General features: G+C 31.3%; 1 protein-coding gene across 1 annotated transcript; it reads left to right on the plus strand.

The window, feature by feature from the left end:
• The first annotated feature begins 14033 nt into the window (after positions 1 to 14033).
• On the plus strand, positions 14034 to 17703 carry LOC108326784 (uncharacterized protein At5g01610). The gene is made up of 3 exons (XM_017560346.2): positions 14034 to 14250; positions 16399 to 16453; positions 17178 to 17703. The coding sequence occupies exons 1-3, from the start codon at positions 14164 to 14166 to the stop codon at positions 17546 to 17548; spliced, it is 513 nt and encodes a 170-aa protein (XP_017415835.1). The 5' UTR covers positions 14034 to 14163; the 3' UTR covers positions 17549 to 17703.
• Positions 17704 to 17800: the final 97 nt, after the last annotated feature.

Below are 17800 nucleotides of genomic sequence, written 5' to 3' on the forward strand. Positions count from 1 at the left end.
TTTTTAATTAAAAAATGAAAAAATAATTATAAAAACAAATATTTATATACCTCAATTGAAAGTGTTATTTTGATGTGTTTATAGTAATCTTACATTATTTTATTAATTAATCGCAACAAATGATAATTTAAATATATATTTTTCTTCTAATTCTCTAAAAACTAAAAACACGTTAAAACTGTAAAAAAAAAGTGAGTTACATACTCTAAAAATGATACTATATAAAATGTAATGATTAAATATGACAATACTATTTCAACCCATTTGAGCTCGAAACCATCTCTAAGTTTACATTCACTGAATCTAAGAATATTTAAGGTTATATAATACAAGTATATTAATTTTAGGTTATATATAATATAACTGATGCGTGTGATAGCCGCATATAGGTTTGACGAGTTCCTCATATATATGAACGCAGCCTGGTTCATGGTATTGGAGAAGACCTTTTCATGGTTAAAGGTATGATTTTTTTATATTTTTCGTTGTTCAAAGTGAAGACTTGACGGAAAGTCTGAAACTGTGCGTGACCATGAATGGGATGGGAGTGACAAAGGCCAAATTCAGACTTTAGACCTAATATTTTGATGCACGTGAGATCAAATTCATACCAAAACATATGCATCTCTTCCCTCCATTCACTGCTAAACTTACAAGACCTCACCATTTTCTACCAACTTCCCTTCTCAATGCCATGGGACCATGCACGTGACACCTTCTTCACTTTACCACTTTTCTTTCACTAACACTATTAATTAATTGCATTTTCTTTTCCTTTTCCAAGAATATATATTATCCACTTCTTTTCAACTCCTTAAGGAATCAAAATAATACCACAAATTATTGCTATTAAAACTTATATAACAAATCATTTAAACATTTTCTTACAAATAGTATTTCGATTTATGGGATTGAGGTTAAGTATGCTTCCACTAAAGATCTTCAATCTCCAAGCTTAGGTCAAAGTTTTACTTTCAATCCTCTCTCGTTACCGTTGGTTGAACTGAGATGTTACTTGCAGAAAATACTATGATGTTAAAGTTAGTGTTTGTCTAATAGCGCTAACAATAAAGGTGTAATGAATGTACCTAAATACTAAACCTGTATTTATAAATTTTGGGATGAGTCTCTGATTAAAATTGACCTAATTACAATACAAACAATGATAATCTGATTTAAGGTTAATGTAATTATTTTTAGTGTTAACTCTGTTTTTAGTCCGATCAATCGATTTACTAATCGACTTATATGAGACCGTACTAGTTGACCGTTCGGTTCATCGGTTCATGACTAACCGAACGGTCGTACTATACAAATAGTTAAAAATTTTACTGAATATATATATTATGTAAATATTATTTTATGATATAGTGGTATTTGTTATTGGATTTTATCAATTACGGGTTTTAGAAGTTATAAATCCCAGTTGCATTATCCTTTTTTACTTTATAAACAACTTGCATGCTTTTTAATATGAGTTGAGATGTGTTAAACACCTCGTTGTTGATTTTATATGGTTGATTTCATTTTCATAGAAAAAGGAAGTTCATATTCTCTTTTATCCTTTCATTATTTCTTCAACTTGACCGTCGAAATATAATAAGCATGATACCCAACAAGGTCCACTTGAGAAGAAGACTGATTCTAAAGGTCCCCACCCCAAATCCCAATTGATATATATGATTGTAAAAGACTCTACATAAATATCCAACTTGTGTGATGATTCTTCCTGTCTAAAATTTATTTTATTTTATTTTTCAATGACGGCAATTATCAATTGTATACAATAAAACTCTCGAAAAACAGTACGTATATTTTAAGATTGTCATAATGTATAATTTGTTTCTTTTTATAAGACTCAAATTATAATGTTCTTGTATAATTTATTTCCATATTAAAACACCCTATCTAAAAGAAAGTGGTTATATTAACATGCGTGAACACCATTAGTGATAAATTAATATTTTCTATATTCTTTCATGAATTAATTGAGTTTTTATGGAAACAAATGCGTATGTTTTTTAATAAGTAGTATTTGATAGAATAGCAACAAGGTGGAGACGAGAGTGAATTTAACTATCCGCTTCTGTCTTAGAAATAATGTAACGTACATCTTCATTCTCAAAAAATAAAAATCTATATTCATTATGATTCTCATCTATCCGTCGAATATGAAGTTTGTTTTTCATCCGCAAACGATATTTGTTCTTACATAACAGTGGAAGAAGTAACTTGCAAAGAGATTCTTATTTCACGTATTTTTTTAATCTTCACTTCGTCAGCCATTCATTCCTCTCTTTCTTGTTCCTTGTAAGATGGATGAGTTGTGTATATAAAAGATTCTTCGACATTCAAATCAACTTTCAGTTTTAGTAAAAAATCAAAATGATAATTAATATAAAAAAAAGTGAAAATAAACATCGATTACTATTATATTTATAACATAATTTAATACTTGTAGGTCCTTATTACCTAAATGAGTTTGAGTTTGGGGCCAATGACCTAGTGATCCATTTGTTGAAAAAAGAATAATATGAACATCTTAGAGTAGTTTTGATGATGATGACTCATGGAGAAGTTTTGAAGAATTAAAGAATGTTTGGTTTCAAGAGATACATTGAAGATTTAAGAGTTTAGTTGTTGAAGTCTTATAATGTGTATCTTATTTAAAATAGTTAAATTAATAGGCAAAAAGTCAAAAAATAGAATCCAAGCAATAAAACATTGAGAGAGTTTTAGTTTTTCATAAAAGTTATTTGATAATCGATTATCACTAATAATCGATTATCTAATTGAAATCAAGTTTTTCAGAAGGTAATGATCGATTATCACTGTTGATAATCGATCATCACAACAGAAAAAAAATTTTTTATAAAAGTTTGTGATAATCAATTGTCACTTGTGATAATCGATTATCAATGACAATTTCAACTTGACTCTTTAGTTTCTTGACCTAATTTTTAAAAGAGAAAGTCCATATAGTTTGGTCAAAACTTGTTTCAAAAAAAAATTTTCACTCAGAGGTTTAAAGTTATGACTACTAAAGAAACTTTTTGTGTTTGCGAAAAGGAGCTTTGAAAAACCTAGTGTAGGTAAAGCAATAACTTTCACCAAGTGGCTTCTTGGGTGATTGATTGTTATTGCTATTGCTAGGAGAAAGTGTTCATCCTTTGTGTGATTTAAAGAAGTGTTCACCACTTGTGCATTTAAGGAAAGTGTTTCGTTATCTCTTGTGTGATTTAGTAGAGGTGTCTTCATCCTTTGTGGGATCTAAAGGAGGTGTTTTCTAACCCTAAATTATCTTTTTTGCGATTGCAAGTTGTGGTTTATTTTAGTGATTGGTTAATCCCTCTTTAAAGGATTAAAAAATTGGACATAGGGTTTTTTTTTTATCCAAACAGTATAAAATTATTTGTGAAAATTTCTCTCTTTCTATACTCTTTATTTTTCTTGTTATTATTTAAAAGGAATCAAGTTTAATTGTAAAAACAGATTATAAAAAGGGAAAAAAATTTAAAAGCACAATTTTATTAAAGAAACCAATTCATCCTCCCTCTTAGTTCTTGTCCAAACTTAATTATTCTATTATGCGATTCATACTCTGAATGAGGTAAGGATTGACTAGATTTTGCTAAGTTTCACTATTAGGTTTGGTAAGATGTACTCGGCTAGACCGCTTGATAGGTAGTTCACCATTAGCTTTGGCAAACAACACATGGTACTGGTAGGAGGTGTGCATCCCTCGAAAGGAGACACCTAGCTATCAACAAATGACACCAAGTCTTTGTTGGCAACACATAACCCTCAGTAGGTAGCACTTAACCTTTGGCAAGTATCCCTTGACACGAGGCACATAGCCTTCAAGAGGCAGCAATTAAGCCTCAACAAGTAGTATTCGATCCTCGACATGCGACACATGACCCTCAGGAGATAGTAGTTAACCTTCATTAGGTTGTATTTGGCCCTCGACATGAGGCACATGGCCCTCAAGAGGCAGCAGTTAAACTTTGATAGGTTGTATTCGACCCTCAACAAGTGGCACTTCGGATGTGTCCCTGCGTTAAATTGTCCTAGGAAGAGACCAATATTGATAAGGTTGAAGGATATTCGATCATACACAGTACTATCTTGTTTTTGAAATAAAAATTCATACATAAACTCATCATTGAAGTATAAATTAATATTTTTTCTCATTCTCTATTAGGCTAGTATGCCATCTTTCTTAGTATACTTATACTCATACCCACATCTATACTTCAAAATATTAATTAAATAACATTTTTACAAATATATATATATATATATATATATATATATATATATATATATATATATTTGTAATGATATGAAATAACAATTTCTCATAAATGAATATTTTATGACAATTACAAAATCTATTATTTTTTTTACAAATGTTTGGAAAGAGAAAATATAATAGAGATTTGAGTAAATTTCATGAATATTTAATAAATGTAGACGATTGAAAGAGTAAATAAAAGTTCTAATTTAAAAATAGAGATTATATAACCAATAATAATAAGTAATTAAAATTTTGGTAGCAAATATTAGAAACATATTTATATTCTAATTCACAAATCAATTATATTTTCTTTATTAATGATAGAGACTAATTTAGATATTAATAGTTTTTAGTTTATAAAATAATATCTAATTTAGTTAATATAATAACTAATAATTTGTTTCTAAATTTGGTTGTTACTTAATAATTTTGTTTTAGTGTTTGATAAAGTTCACTACAAGAAATACTGGATTTACCAACCGAATAGATCCATCAGAAATACTGTGTTATATTATCGATGGATATTACCAACGAAAATATTTGTCAATAAAATCATATGTGGAATGTTTTAAAAGGTATTAGTCAGTAGTTTTGTCGATAAAGTATACATATTGGGAAGATTTATGAATATGTTCAATTGGCCTCAACAAGTATTTTTCTTTCCTCTCCCAAGCCAAAAACAAGTAATACCAATTGAAACAATTGAGCCAAATTTACATATCTTTGAAACAAACTCCTCATTAAACCCAAAATACAGATATCAATTTTTACCTAAATCATCAATTTATCCATTTCACCAATTCACATTATCAAACAAAAAAAAATCACATCATACATCAAATTCAACCACTCTAAATAAAAAATTCAACAACAATATCCTACAACAATACAATCAATTTTAAATATTTAACTTTTCTTACTTGACTATGAACAAAATACAAAGTCTCATATACCTCTAAGCATTCCTAATCAAAGAGAAATAAGTATCTGCACAAAGAAAACTCAGATTAATATCTAATCATACTCTAATAATCGTTATTGAACATAGATTTTGTTTCGGGTATAGGGTCAAACAACTTCTAACACCTTCACAATTTTCTTTTTAAAGCCGTTCGGGAAGTCACGTCCTTGTCTTCGTCTTCACTCCGTCCGGAGGAGTACCTGTCAAAAGTTCTCTGATACTTAAGTCAACAAACAATCTGTGTGGTAGTCAAAGCAATCACTAGTACAAAAACACCATATAACGTTGGTGTTTTTTGGCCTTTCATGTCGAATTCAAGATCGACGTCATATTAGGAGACGTCGAATTTTTTAAATTCGACGTTACGTTAATTAATGTCGAATTTTGTCAATATACGATGTTAATCAATTTTTTTGTTTTTTTTAATTAATTGTGATCCTTTTTTACAACTCTATGAAGACGGAAAAACAGAAAAACAAAAAATTTCAGTTTTTGGTATTTTATAAAGTACGAACTATGAACGTGCAGTGGAGTATCAACAACAAACAACAAAAAATAAGTTCAACTAAACAACAACAACAAAACTATTTCGGACGTGTAGGGCTGTGCGGTTCTAAACCTTCCAGTTCTCCTGCGATCTGATCTCAGCGGCGGATCTTCTTCCCAAGCTTTGACTTTCCTCTTGATCCGGAGGGGTGGAGACCTACAAAAGATTCTCTGATGCCAAAGTCAGTTTCAGAGCAATGGCTTTTCTCAAGGGATAGCAATAAATGTGCATTCAATGTAACCTATCTACCACTCACCGTGAACCTGTATTTATAGTTTTCGCTATGGGCTTGGGATTAGTGAAAAGTTAATCATGGCCCAATCAGCCCAATAGCTCCTAATTTCTACTTACCTCTAAAACAGGTCAATTTACTTGAGCCACAATGATTAGTGATTTGGCCGGTCAGTGTGATATGGGCGTCCGCCCAAGTGATACGGGCGTTCGTCTTTCCTATGGACGACTCGGGCACCAAATTGGGCGGACGATCCTCTACGCGGTCGCCCGGCACTTCATTGGGCGGACGATCCCCTATGCGGTCGCCCGGCACTTCGTTGGGCGGACGATCCTCTATGCGGTCGCCCGGCACTTCGTTGGGCGGACGATCCTTTATGCGGTCGCCCGGCACTTCGTTGGGCGGGCGATCCTCTATGCGGTCGCCCGACACTTCGTTGGGCGGACGATCCTTTATGCGGTCGCCCGGCACTTCGTTGGGCGGGCGATCCTCTATGCGGTCGCCCGGCACTTCATGATACCAGACGTTCGTCTCTCGGCGTCATCCTGTAGAACACTTTTTGTGAGCATGGAGAGTGCAGCGCTGTCTCGTGGTGATGGAATTCCTTGTGAGTTCTTCAAAGTTTCTCTTAAAGACAGAGGTTCTACCCAGGTGGTCGGCGTAGGCACCGAGACGGTCGGACGACCTCATTAGTGGGCGTCCATACGTGCGACGCCGGGCACTTGCTGGTGTAGGAGAGTTTATACGGAGTCTAGGTTCAATCCGTACCTACTTGGGCGGCCAAGACTTGGGCGGTCGAGCCTTTGTCTGTGGCGGGTGTGACATGGGCGTCCTTTGGGCGGCGCCCGTCACCTCATGGGCGTCCTTTGTACGGCGCCCGACTCTCCCTGGTACAAAAACAATTCAACCAAACAAAAACAACAAACAAGTTCAATCAAACAATAACAACAAACAAGTTTAACAAATAAGTTCTTCAAAACGAAAACAAAAACAAAAACTAACCTTCAAAAAGTGGGTTCGTCGGAATAAAGTATTGTCACCCATGAGAGAGAAAGTAGAATGCGCCTATGAAGGACAAGAACACGAAAATAATCGGTCAAAACAAACGAAAATCATACCTAAAGTAATTACTTAACATGCATTTGTATCAAATGAAAGAAAAAATACATGTGATGGCCATCAAACTTCGTTCAAGAAAAGTTTGAGCAAAGAAAAGGGACTCGCGTGCTAAGATAAAGTGAATGAATTTTCAATCTCCTGCTCAAATTTTTATTGAATTTACTAACTTTTTGACGTCTAACGTTAGGGCATTTGATGTTTTAACCTTTTGACGTCTAATTCTAGGGCATTCGACATCACACGTAAGTATATTTTCAAAATTTATCCAATAGGACGTCGAACTTCTCAATATTCGATGTCTTATAACAAATTGACGTCGAATTAAAGTTATAAACGACGTCTAATAATTGCATTTATTTACAAAAATGTTACCAGTCATTTTTAACGTTGGGGCTATTTAGTGGTTGGACGTTGAACGCGTGACGCTATACGCTATTTTTGTACTAGTGAATAGTATTAAATGCATAGTAAATGCGATTACCTACCTCTTACCTTTGACATTTATTTATAGTTTTTTAGATGGGCTGAGATTAGTGACACCTTAACCTCGGCCCAATATCAGCCCATTGCTGCTAATCACTAATTACCTTAATCTTTGCTGAGAAGACTAATTATCGAGTTGAGTCGTTCGGTGTTGCTGATACTGTCTGGTCCTATTTATCAAAATCCAGGTATCTATTCGTCTTTGAGTTGTTTAGTTGTTCCTTATCCTCTAGGGCCGTTCGAAATCATGCTTAAGTTGTTTAGTTGTTCCTTATCTTCCAGGGATCGTCCGACCCGTAGAGTACAAATTTATTTAATATCTTAAACTAAATTCTGGACCCTAAATCCACATACTATAAATGCAACATAAAAACCAAAAGACTCTAAAAATAATAAAGAAAAGAAGTTACTATATTTAACGAATTGATTAGATAGAAAGATATGTTTCACATCTAGGAATCCTATGATATATTTCAACCTTCAAACAAGTAAGTAGAAAGGTTAAAGACTTAAACGTTAGAGGAAAAAGGTTTTAAAGGAATTTTTTTTAAAATAAAACTCAATTTAACTAATTTCTATTTATATTATTTTTTTAATAATAAAATAATTGAATATGTATTATAAAAACTATTTCTTATATATACATTTTCTAAGAATGTTACATATTTTAACCAATATTTTATAGTTAATACACAAAAAAATCTAACTAAAATGTCAACTATTTAAAAGTAATAAAAATTTAACTAAGATTAAAATAAGATAGAATAATGTTCTTAGAGACTTAAATCAATTTAAAATTATCTAAGTTTAAAATATTTTGATTTCCTTGAATACACTAATTAATATTTTTATCTTTAAAATTAATTAAACCAATTATAATTAACATAGTTAAAATAATATTAAGATTAAAAATTAAAGAAAATATAAGAATTGGATTGACAGTTTCCACTTTAGGGTCATAGAATGGCGGGCTCGTTAACTTTTCTAATTTTTTATATTAACTGTGTAATATTAAAATTAATTTATCCAAATGAAAACCAAAAAATATAATTTGTAGAACTAAAACTTTTAATAGTATTATAATTTAAATTATAAAAAATTATTAAATGTAATTAAGTTATTTAACATGTAAAATAATAATTATCTCAAATTCTTAAATTAAAACATAATAAAAAAGATTGAATGGTATCATTATTTTAGGAATGATGGTTATATATATATATATATATTAAGTAATTTGTAGATGATAATTTCTACTTATGAATTATATTAAAGGCAAGTGCTTAATTAATTTACTTATTTAAAATATTTTAAGTACTATATGATTCTTTTCTAAGGTAGTATTTAAACCTGGGAGATGATTTGAACGAGAGAGGGAATAAATGATTTGAGATAATAAAGAGTATTGTTTAGATTAAAGGATTTGAAAGAATGGATAGAGGAATTTGAAAAGAAAATTTATGAAAGTTTGTATAAGATGTTATTGGTACGATAGATTAAAAAAAATATTTTAATAAATAAAACTAAATAATTATTATTTTACCCTTACAGATAAATATGATAAAAAATTAAATATAAATAATAAAAGTTATGTTAAAATAAAATTTAAAATTAAAAAAATACTATTATTATAAATATTATTATTTTTATTAATAATATATAGGAATATACGAGTATTCTTTAAACTCATAGTCATTTCTAGTTAATTTCTTGAGTATTGTTTGGACTTCGTTACTTCTCACTAATCCCTTGAGTTTTGTTTAGACTCATAGTCGCTCGTAACTCCTAACTTAATCAAGTATTTTTTTCTAAGTTACTTTTCGATCAATTTAGAGTATTATTTCGACTCTCGTCCACTCCTGTATGATTGTTCAAGTATTCTTTCAATAACATACATTTTGCTTAAACAAGTATTAGTCACTTATGTCTAATAGTAGAATATTCTTTGTCAAACAACCATTCTTGACTAAGATAAGTAGTTTGTATGATTGATGATTGAGAATTGAGGATCAAAAAATTTCTCACTAGAAAGGTTAATCATATGTTGGCATATGTAAGATAAATGCTCTTTCTTTTAGCTTGTTAAGTGAACACAAATAATATTCTTCTTTAAATAGTTGACTAGAAAATTTTAGCGATGTTTTAGCACTATACAATGTAATCTCTCTCTTGTTCTTCTTGAGCTTCTTTAAACCGGATTAAAAAAATAGTAATTATAAAAAAACTTCTAACCATCTTAACATGATGGATGCATTTAATGCACTCAATGTAAGAATAAACACTTCTTTCTTCTTTATACAATATTTTAATAGTTGGATGTAGTTCTATTTTTCTTAGACATTGTGCATTTACCTGGTTTGTCAAAATTGCAGTGTTGTTGAAGAAAATTAATTTTAACTTTTTGTCCAAAATAAATGTGACTTGTCCTTCATCTAATAGATCTATTTGGCAATAAAAAATAGTAGACAATACCTACAACATAGAATAAGCATTTATGTGTTTTCTTTTGGTATGAAAGTAGTTTACTTCTATATGCTAGTCATCTACATATATGTTATGTCAAATATAAAATAAAAACTACACAGTGTTATATAATCTATCAGAAAAAATACACACATATTACATTATTTGCTATCGAGATTAATGAAGTATGATCATATGTTTATACTGTTACTTTTAGCAGTTAACCAAAAGTAAATTGTGTTGGACTTTTGTTTTAACAATTTTAAATGAAATTAGTATGTCAATGAGTTTCTAATAGTGTGTATGGTGCACCAATCAATTATATTACTATATTTTTAAATAACCTAAATAGGTAAAAAAAAATGAACACTCAAGGTTGATTTAAAGATATTTTATGTGAGATCAAACTAAAAATATTATGAAAGAGGTTGGAGGAAATTATTTAATCGATGTTCATTTTGAATATATTTGATTAAGATTAAGGTTAGGATGAAACCTTTTTATTTGAACAATATGCACTTGTGACAAATAAAATTATTGTAAAGAAGATTAGATTGAAGACTTTGATTGAGATTAAGTTGAAGAATATTTTATTAAGGTTGAGTTGTTAAAAGATATTTGATTTAGATTTAACGAAAGATGGTATAGTGTTGAGGTTGAATTAATAAAACGTATTTTTTTTCTTTCAAATTTCCACCTATTTATGGTGTGGGAGATTATTCTCACTCATGGTATAAAAATTATTAATAACATGACAAATTCTCATATATGTTCAATATCAACTCTAGTTCCTAATTATATAGTCTTTGTTATGTATTGATTAAAATATCACCACATATACTCTTACTAAAATAAAATTGAGATGAAGACACTTAAACCAAAATTTAGATATAAATAATTGATTGTTATTAAGTCGAAAATAGTTTATGAAGGATTTAATTGAAAATACTATAATTAATATTAAGTTAAAAATATGGTTTAAACTCGGATGGTCCTTATATTTATGTGGGAATCTCAGTTGAGTCCTTATATTTGAAACTGTCTCAATTGGGTCATAATATTTGTAAAATTGAACCAATTTTACTCTATCCGTTAAGTTGTCCTAAACGGTGTTAAACTGTGATGACATGTTATTGCTGATGTGCATTACTTAATTAGGTGGAATTTTTATTTAAATTAAAAAATTATGACATGTGTCAGCCCCTTCCCTACCCAAAATTAGGGTTTCAGATTGGGGGAAAGGGGCTTCTACTGTTGCACCGTCATGCATGCGAGAATAGGGTTTCGCCTCTTCTCCCCTGCCGCGCCTAGAGATTCATGGTTGTGCTTCTCTTTTTTGCAATTTCACAGATGATACAGGTGAATCAAACTCATGGTGTAAATTAGGAAAGCTTGATGAATAGATTTTGCAGGGAATTTTCTACCGGTATTGGGATACGAAGGTGGAGGCTTGGTGGTCACGGTGCTACGGTGGTGATGAGATAACTGCGTAGGGTTCGCAAGAGAATTGGGGAAAATGATATTGGGTTTTGCTGTGTAGGTATGTGCGATAATGGAGATGAAGGAGACGAACACAATGACAGCAGTGCATGGTCGCGACGATTTGCGATTGAGGTTTTTCTGATTGTAGGTCTGTGTTGATGATGGGGAGAGCACGATTCTGGGTTGGTTTCTGGTGGCTTCGAGTTGCGAAAATGGTGACTTGTTGTGAGCGTGGGTCGCACGATTCTGGAGAATGTCATAGAAGAGGCTTGTGATTTGGCTCGCAGAGATTATGGATGCGTTCGTGGAGATTTGCGAATCGCAGCGGCCATGGAGGCGTCGTTGGCGTTTAGGTGATGGTCTGATGCGATGGAGAAAATTGGGTGGTGGCGTGAAGTCTTGCGCTGTTGATGGCGGCGGTTGTCTGAGGCAAGGTAGGCGTTGTATGTACTGTGAAGAAGATGATGCGTTGAAGCTTAACGATGACGCAAAGGAGGGTTTCTGATGAAGGTTGATGGAGGAGAACAAATTAGGGTTACGCGACGGCCTTGCGGCATGATGGTGGCGGCATAGTTGCGTCAGACGACAAAGTTGCCGCACGACAGCAAGAGTTATGAAATTAGGTTTTTTGTGGAGAGGATGATGAGTGGCAGCAAAAGTTATCAAATTCCATGTCATTATTTAAAATTTATTTCCACGTAATAAGATCACACATATCAGTATCACCACATCAGCAGACTTTAACGCCGTCTGGGACAACTTAACAAATAGGATAAAATTGACTCAATTTTACAAATATTATGATTCAATTGAAATAGTTTCAAATATGAGGACCCAACTGAGATTTCCATACAAATATGAGGACCATCCGAGGGTTTAAACCTAAAAATATTTATAGACGCTTAAGAAAAAAATATCATTTTTAAATAGTGATATATATATATATATATATATATATATATATATATATATATATATATATATATATATATATATATATATATATATTAATTTTTAAGATAGTCTAATGGATTAGCAATCTTTAAGAAAAATATCAATAAATAAATAAATTTTATTAAGAGAAAATATGCTCTTTGTTAATAATTTGGTTAATGTGCCAAGTTCATAGTATGTGTGAAAATTGCAAATGCATTATTATCGTCAAGTAATAATGTCGAGTCTACAAACACTGTATGTCTGGCTTTGTAATTAAATAAGTTAATAAAAAAATGAAGTTGGTAGAATTGAGTATTTGTTTGTGAAATAATAAATTAAATATAAAAAAATAAAAATATTAAATTAAGTATTCAATATATTTAAGAATATAATAGTTTAGTAATCACTTTCCTTTCACACCCTATGGTCTTCTAATTATAATCTAGTCCTATTATGTCAATGTTAAAAAGACATGACACATGCTATCTAATGCTAAAAACATGCAAAACAACACTCAAATCCACAATATTTAAATATTCAAGATGTCACACACACGTGCACTAACGACTAATTCAATCCATGTTCTTCAAAATTTCATTGTAAAAGGATACATATCTGTATTAAAAAAAGTAAATAATCTAATTAGATATCTAATTCAAGAGTGAATATTTGTATATAACTTTCTTAGTTAATGAAGTTGATTTATTGTAAAAGAATGAATGTTCATATTTCTATATCTCTATACTAAGACTCAACATTTATCTATTCAATTCTTTTTAAATTAATAGCAGAAGAGAACAAAATATTTAAGAAAAACAACAAAATGAACCTGCTTTTAATTATACTAGGATTAATGATTTCAGTTATTGGGATGATAAAATTAATTCTAAATTAATGTGATATTGTATAATTATTTATATGTTTAAATTTGAGCATGAAATAGTGGTGAATAATATTGAATGCTATGTTTACATTTTCAAACACCTTTTTAATAATAATTTTTTGCCATATAATTTATCTTATTTTATAATATATTTTTGGATTAATTATGTCTCTACCTAATTTTTTTATAAACTCGATCTTAATCTTTAACAAAATATATGACACTATTAATTCTGATTTTTTTCTCTCCATTAAAAAAATTTAAAATTTTTTTTTACTAAAAGAGTATTTTATACATAATTATTTCTTTCAATTCTTTAATAACATGACAAGTCCTCAAAGTGTAGGATTATGAAGTTAATAATGTTACTTTTAAGAGTAGATAATCAAACCACTAGTAGAAGGAAACAAGGCAAAAATACTAAACTTTTTATTTAAATGCCAAAAGTAAAATTTGTAAAGAAATTAAAGTAAACAAAATATTAATTAATCTGTATTTAATTATTTTGTTCTCTTCTACCTTAAAATAATTAGAAAATTTATTGTATGAATTATCCACGCAGCTAAGTAATTGAGAAAATAATCCATCTATCTATTTTGGGTAGAAAGAAAAATAGTTTATTCCAAAAGCAACAATAAAGTGAAAAGAACGTAGCAGAGGTTTGGTCAGAGATTAGACTTCTCAGAATTTATGTTGTGAAGTTGTTTATTCTGAGAAGGAAGAGAGAAAAGAGAAGAGAAAAGAGAAGAACTCAACTATGGATGAGATATTGAACAAGGTGGGGTCATACTGGTTCAGCCGCAAGGCCAGCAAGGAGTTTAACTCTGTTGGAGATGATATCAACGTACACACCACAGTCCTTAACAACCTTTTATCTTTTGTTAGATTCATTCTTAATTTTCTATCTTTTTTCTGCAAAAAATTTCCTTTTATTGAGTTTTTTCTTCTTCCTTTACCGTATGACTGCTTCAATTTTGTGGTTCCGGATGTCATATTTGCCCCTCTTTTGAAAAAAAATGGAATTTAATTTCTTGTTCAACCATGGAGCAATGGTTTCGATTGAGGGTTAAGGGTTGAAATAGAGATGTAAATGATGATTATATATGTGAATAATGCACACAGGCGTGCCCTTTTGGGGTTCTACGAAAAGGGGACATTTTCAATTTGTTTTTTTAGGTTGTTATAGGGAGTGATGAGAAAAATTAGTTTAGCTTGTTTATTTATGTGTGCTAGAGAAAGTTTAGGTCTGGTATGGGTGGTGGAATGTGAACTGCAAGGTAAAACCATGGTGCATGAAGTGGATTTGAGGTTTTGGTTTATATCAGTAGAAGGTGCACCTTTTGAAATCAGGCAGTAACCTTCATCCGAATTTTAAAGTCTTGGTAGTACCTGTTTACTGTGATTGTATTTCTTTTCTTTTGCACACCCACAACGAATTTACTTGTAGATGTTGGTTCGTTTTTCCCTTTTGGTTACTTGGAGTTCTTTATTGAATAAAACCTGGGTTATTTGGTAGTTAATGATGCTTTGTTTCTCAAATTCTCCTGCATTTGATATGTGGATAACATAAATCTTGGGGAAGGTTGCAATGTTTGAATATGATATATTTCCTGGTGGTTAGTCAATCTGTTATCATTGTGATAAGTGTAGCAAACTAACCATATTTACTTTAGTGTTGAAGCAGTTTCACTGAAACTGAAAAGAATCACTATCTATAAATGTGTATGAAATGTTTATAGATACTTAAATAATAAAATACTACGGTTATCATCAGTTCTGAGATTTTTAGTTTTTTAAGGCATTATTTATGGATTTGGTGAATAGAAACTAGGTTATAAGAAAGTATATAGGCGAGCAAAACACTGGCATTGTGTCCAGGATTAGAGTTCAGTTCTCAGCATTGCAAGATTAATTTCGCGACACTTTTATTGTAGGGGACATGAGATTCAAAAAGAATTGGGCAATAATATTTTTAAGGAGCAACAGGTAAGGGACTAGTAGTAACTTAGGAAGGAAATTTTAGGTTGTGAATAAACAAAGGAATAGAGAAGCTTTATAAATTTTTTGCATGAGTTTTTTCTTTTCCTGGTAAGAAACAAGGGAGTTAGAGTAAAAGACATGAGGATGAAGCATCTGCTAGTGCAGAAAAATAAACCAGGAATAAAATCATTAATTCCGCTGGCAAAATTAGAAAAAAAAAAAACTAGATTTGGCTAATGCATTTGCAACTTGGTTAGTCTCTCTAAAGATATGTGATAACTATCTGTCATCACATATGTAATGTCTGTTGGAGAATCTGATTCCAGTAGGGTTTTTTGATACCGTCTTCCCCAAGCCGAATTCAGACCATGGAACAATCCCCATAATTCAGCCAGAGTGATTGTGAAATCCCCCATTTTGATGCCAAAAATAAGCAGTTATGAAATTGCCAAAGTGGTCCCTCAAACTCCCTTCACAACCAGACATACTATTTGCTCCACAACTTATGCGTAGAATTTCATACCATATGTTGTGAGATTATGTTTCTAGAACCATTTTGATAATTTTTAATCTATATAAGTGATTCAGGTGAGAGATGCACAAAGATTGCAGTGTTAATTTTTGCTAACCAAGTTAGAAGTAGTGTGAGTGTTACAGTAAGCCCTAATGATGACTAGTATGTAATTATATCAATGCATGCTTGAAGTTAGTTTCTGTTTTGGTGCTGAAAGGTATTCATTTTTCTTTGCTGGAAATTTTGAGGTTCACTTAATGTGGTCAAAATTTGTTGGATATTTAACGACTTAATGATTTTAGTTCTCTAATTCTTCCTGCTTTGGTATAAGATTAGGTTGATATGAATATTAGGGAAGATGCAATGCTCAAGATTGATTTATGCCCCTGCTGTTCATTTGTGTATCTTGGGTTTGTAATGTTTCCCATAAATTTAACGAATTTTGAGAGGACATTTTATTGCTTATGTTTTATTAACACATTTGCCATTGTTGAATAGTCACTGTCAACCAGTATTGAAGGGGGAACCAAATGGTTGGTCAACAAATTAAAAGGTTTGTATCATAATGTTTATATGTATTGCTCAAACATTTGTGCAAGCATAGGCTTTGTAGAGTTCTTTTAATTTAAACTCATAATCCCAAGTATATAAATGCATCAAAGTTTCAAAATATTCTCTTCGATTGCCAAAGCCATTATACATATTTCATCAATCATATATGTAACTAATTTTTATTTGACCTGAATACAAGGGGATTCTCCACGATGAGTGAACTGGACTAACATGGGAAGTTAGTATTTTGAAATATAAATCACTTTCAACTTTGTGTGTGTGTGTAGGCATGGATGAGTTTTGGTGGTACTCTAGTGTGAATAGGGATATATACTTGCACTGCTTTTTCTGAAGAGAACCAGATACACTGAAAAGGACTTCAAAACATTCTAAACTGAAATTAATGTGACAAACATGGATTGGAAGGTATTCATCGTCTCATCATCATATATGACAAAGTCATCTTGTACAACAAATCTTTTGAATTTTGGTATTTGATCATTCTATAGGTAAAGTAAGTTGTGGAAGCTAGTAGGATATTTGTGTTTGATCTTTAGTACATTCAGATGACATTGAAATTATTAGCATCCCAATTTTACAAATCCTAAAACAACTGTTAAGGCATTCAAAGATGATATATACATTCTTCTCCATCCATTGTCATCTCGCTTCCCAAACTTACCCTTCTCCCTTTTGATTAACATTACCCTCTTGATGCTTCATAGGAAAGATGCAAAAGCCATTAACGGAGTTACTAAAGGAGTATGATCTACCCATTGGAATGTTTCCTCGTGATGCAACAAACTACGAATTCAATGAAGAAACTGGGAAACTTGTTGTTTACATTCCTCAAGTGTGCGAAGTCGGCTACCGAGATTCATCAGTGTTGCGGTTCTCCACTATTGTGAGTGGTTATTTGGAGAAAGGAAAGCTAGCAGAAATAGAGGGAATAAAGACTAAGGTGCTGATCTGGGTAAAAGTAACCACCATTTCATCTGAGGGACCAAAGCTCCACTTCATGGCCGGCATGAAGAAGACAAGGAAAAGGGAAGCATATGAGGTTACTAGAGATGGTATAAATGTAGATAAGTTCTAATATATTTACAACAAGTTACTCTTGTTCAGTAGTTTTACGGTTACTAAAATAAGTTATCTGTTCTTGTGGATCATTTTATTCTATTAGATATGAATGTAGTGAGTGAATTGGAATTTGGAATTTAGTGGAACCTCTTTGTTCCTGCTGGATGTGAAGTGGTTTCAGTTTTTACTTTTTGGGTTCATATGTGCTAGTGAACACCAATGTGGGTGTTTGGATAACCATTTAAGTAAGAAAAATGATATTTAAAAA

The sequence above is a fragment of the Vigna angularis genome, chromosome 2 (assembly GCF_016808095.1).
Source record: "Vigna angularis cultivar LongXiaoDou No.4 chromosome 2, ASM1680809v1, whole genome shotgun sequence".
In the NCBI taxonomy this organism is placed as follows: Eukaryota; Viridiplantae; Streptophyta; class Magnoliopsida; order Fabales; family Fabaceae; genus Vigna; species Vigna angularis.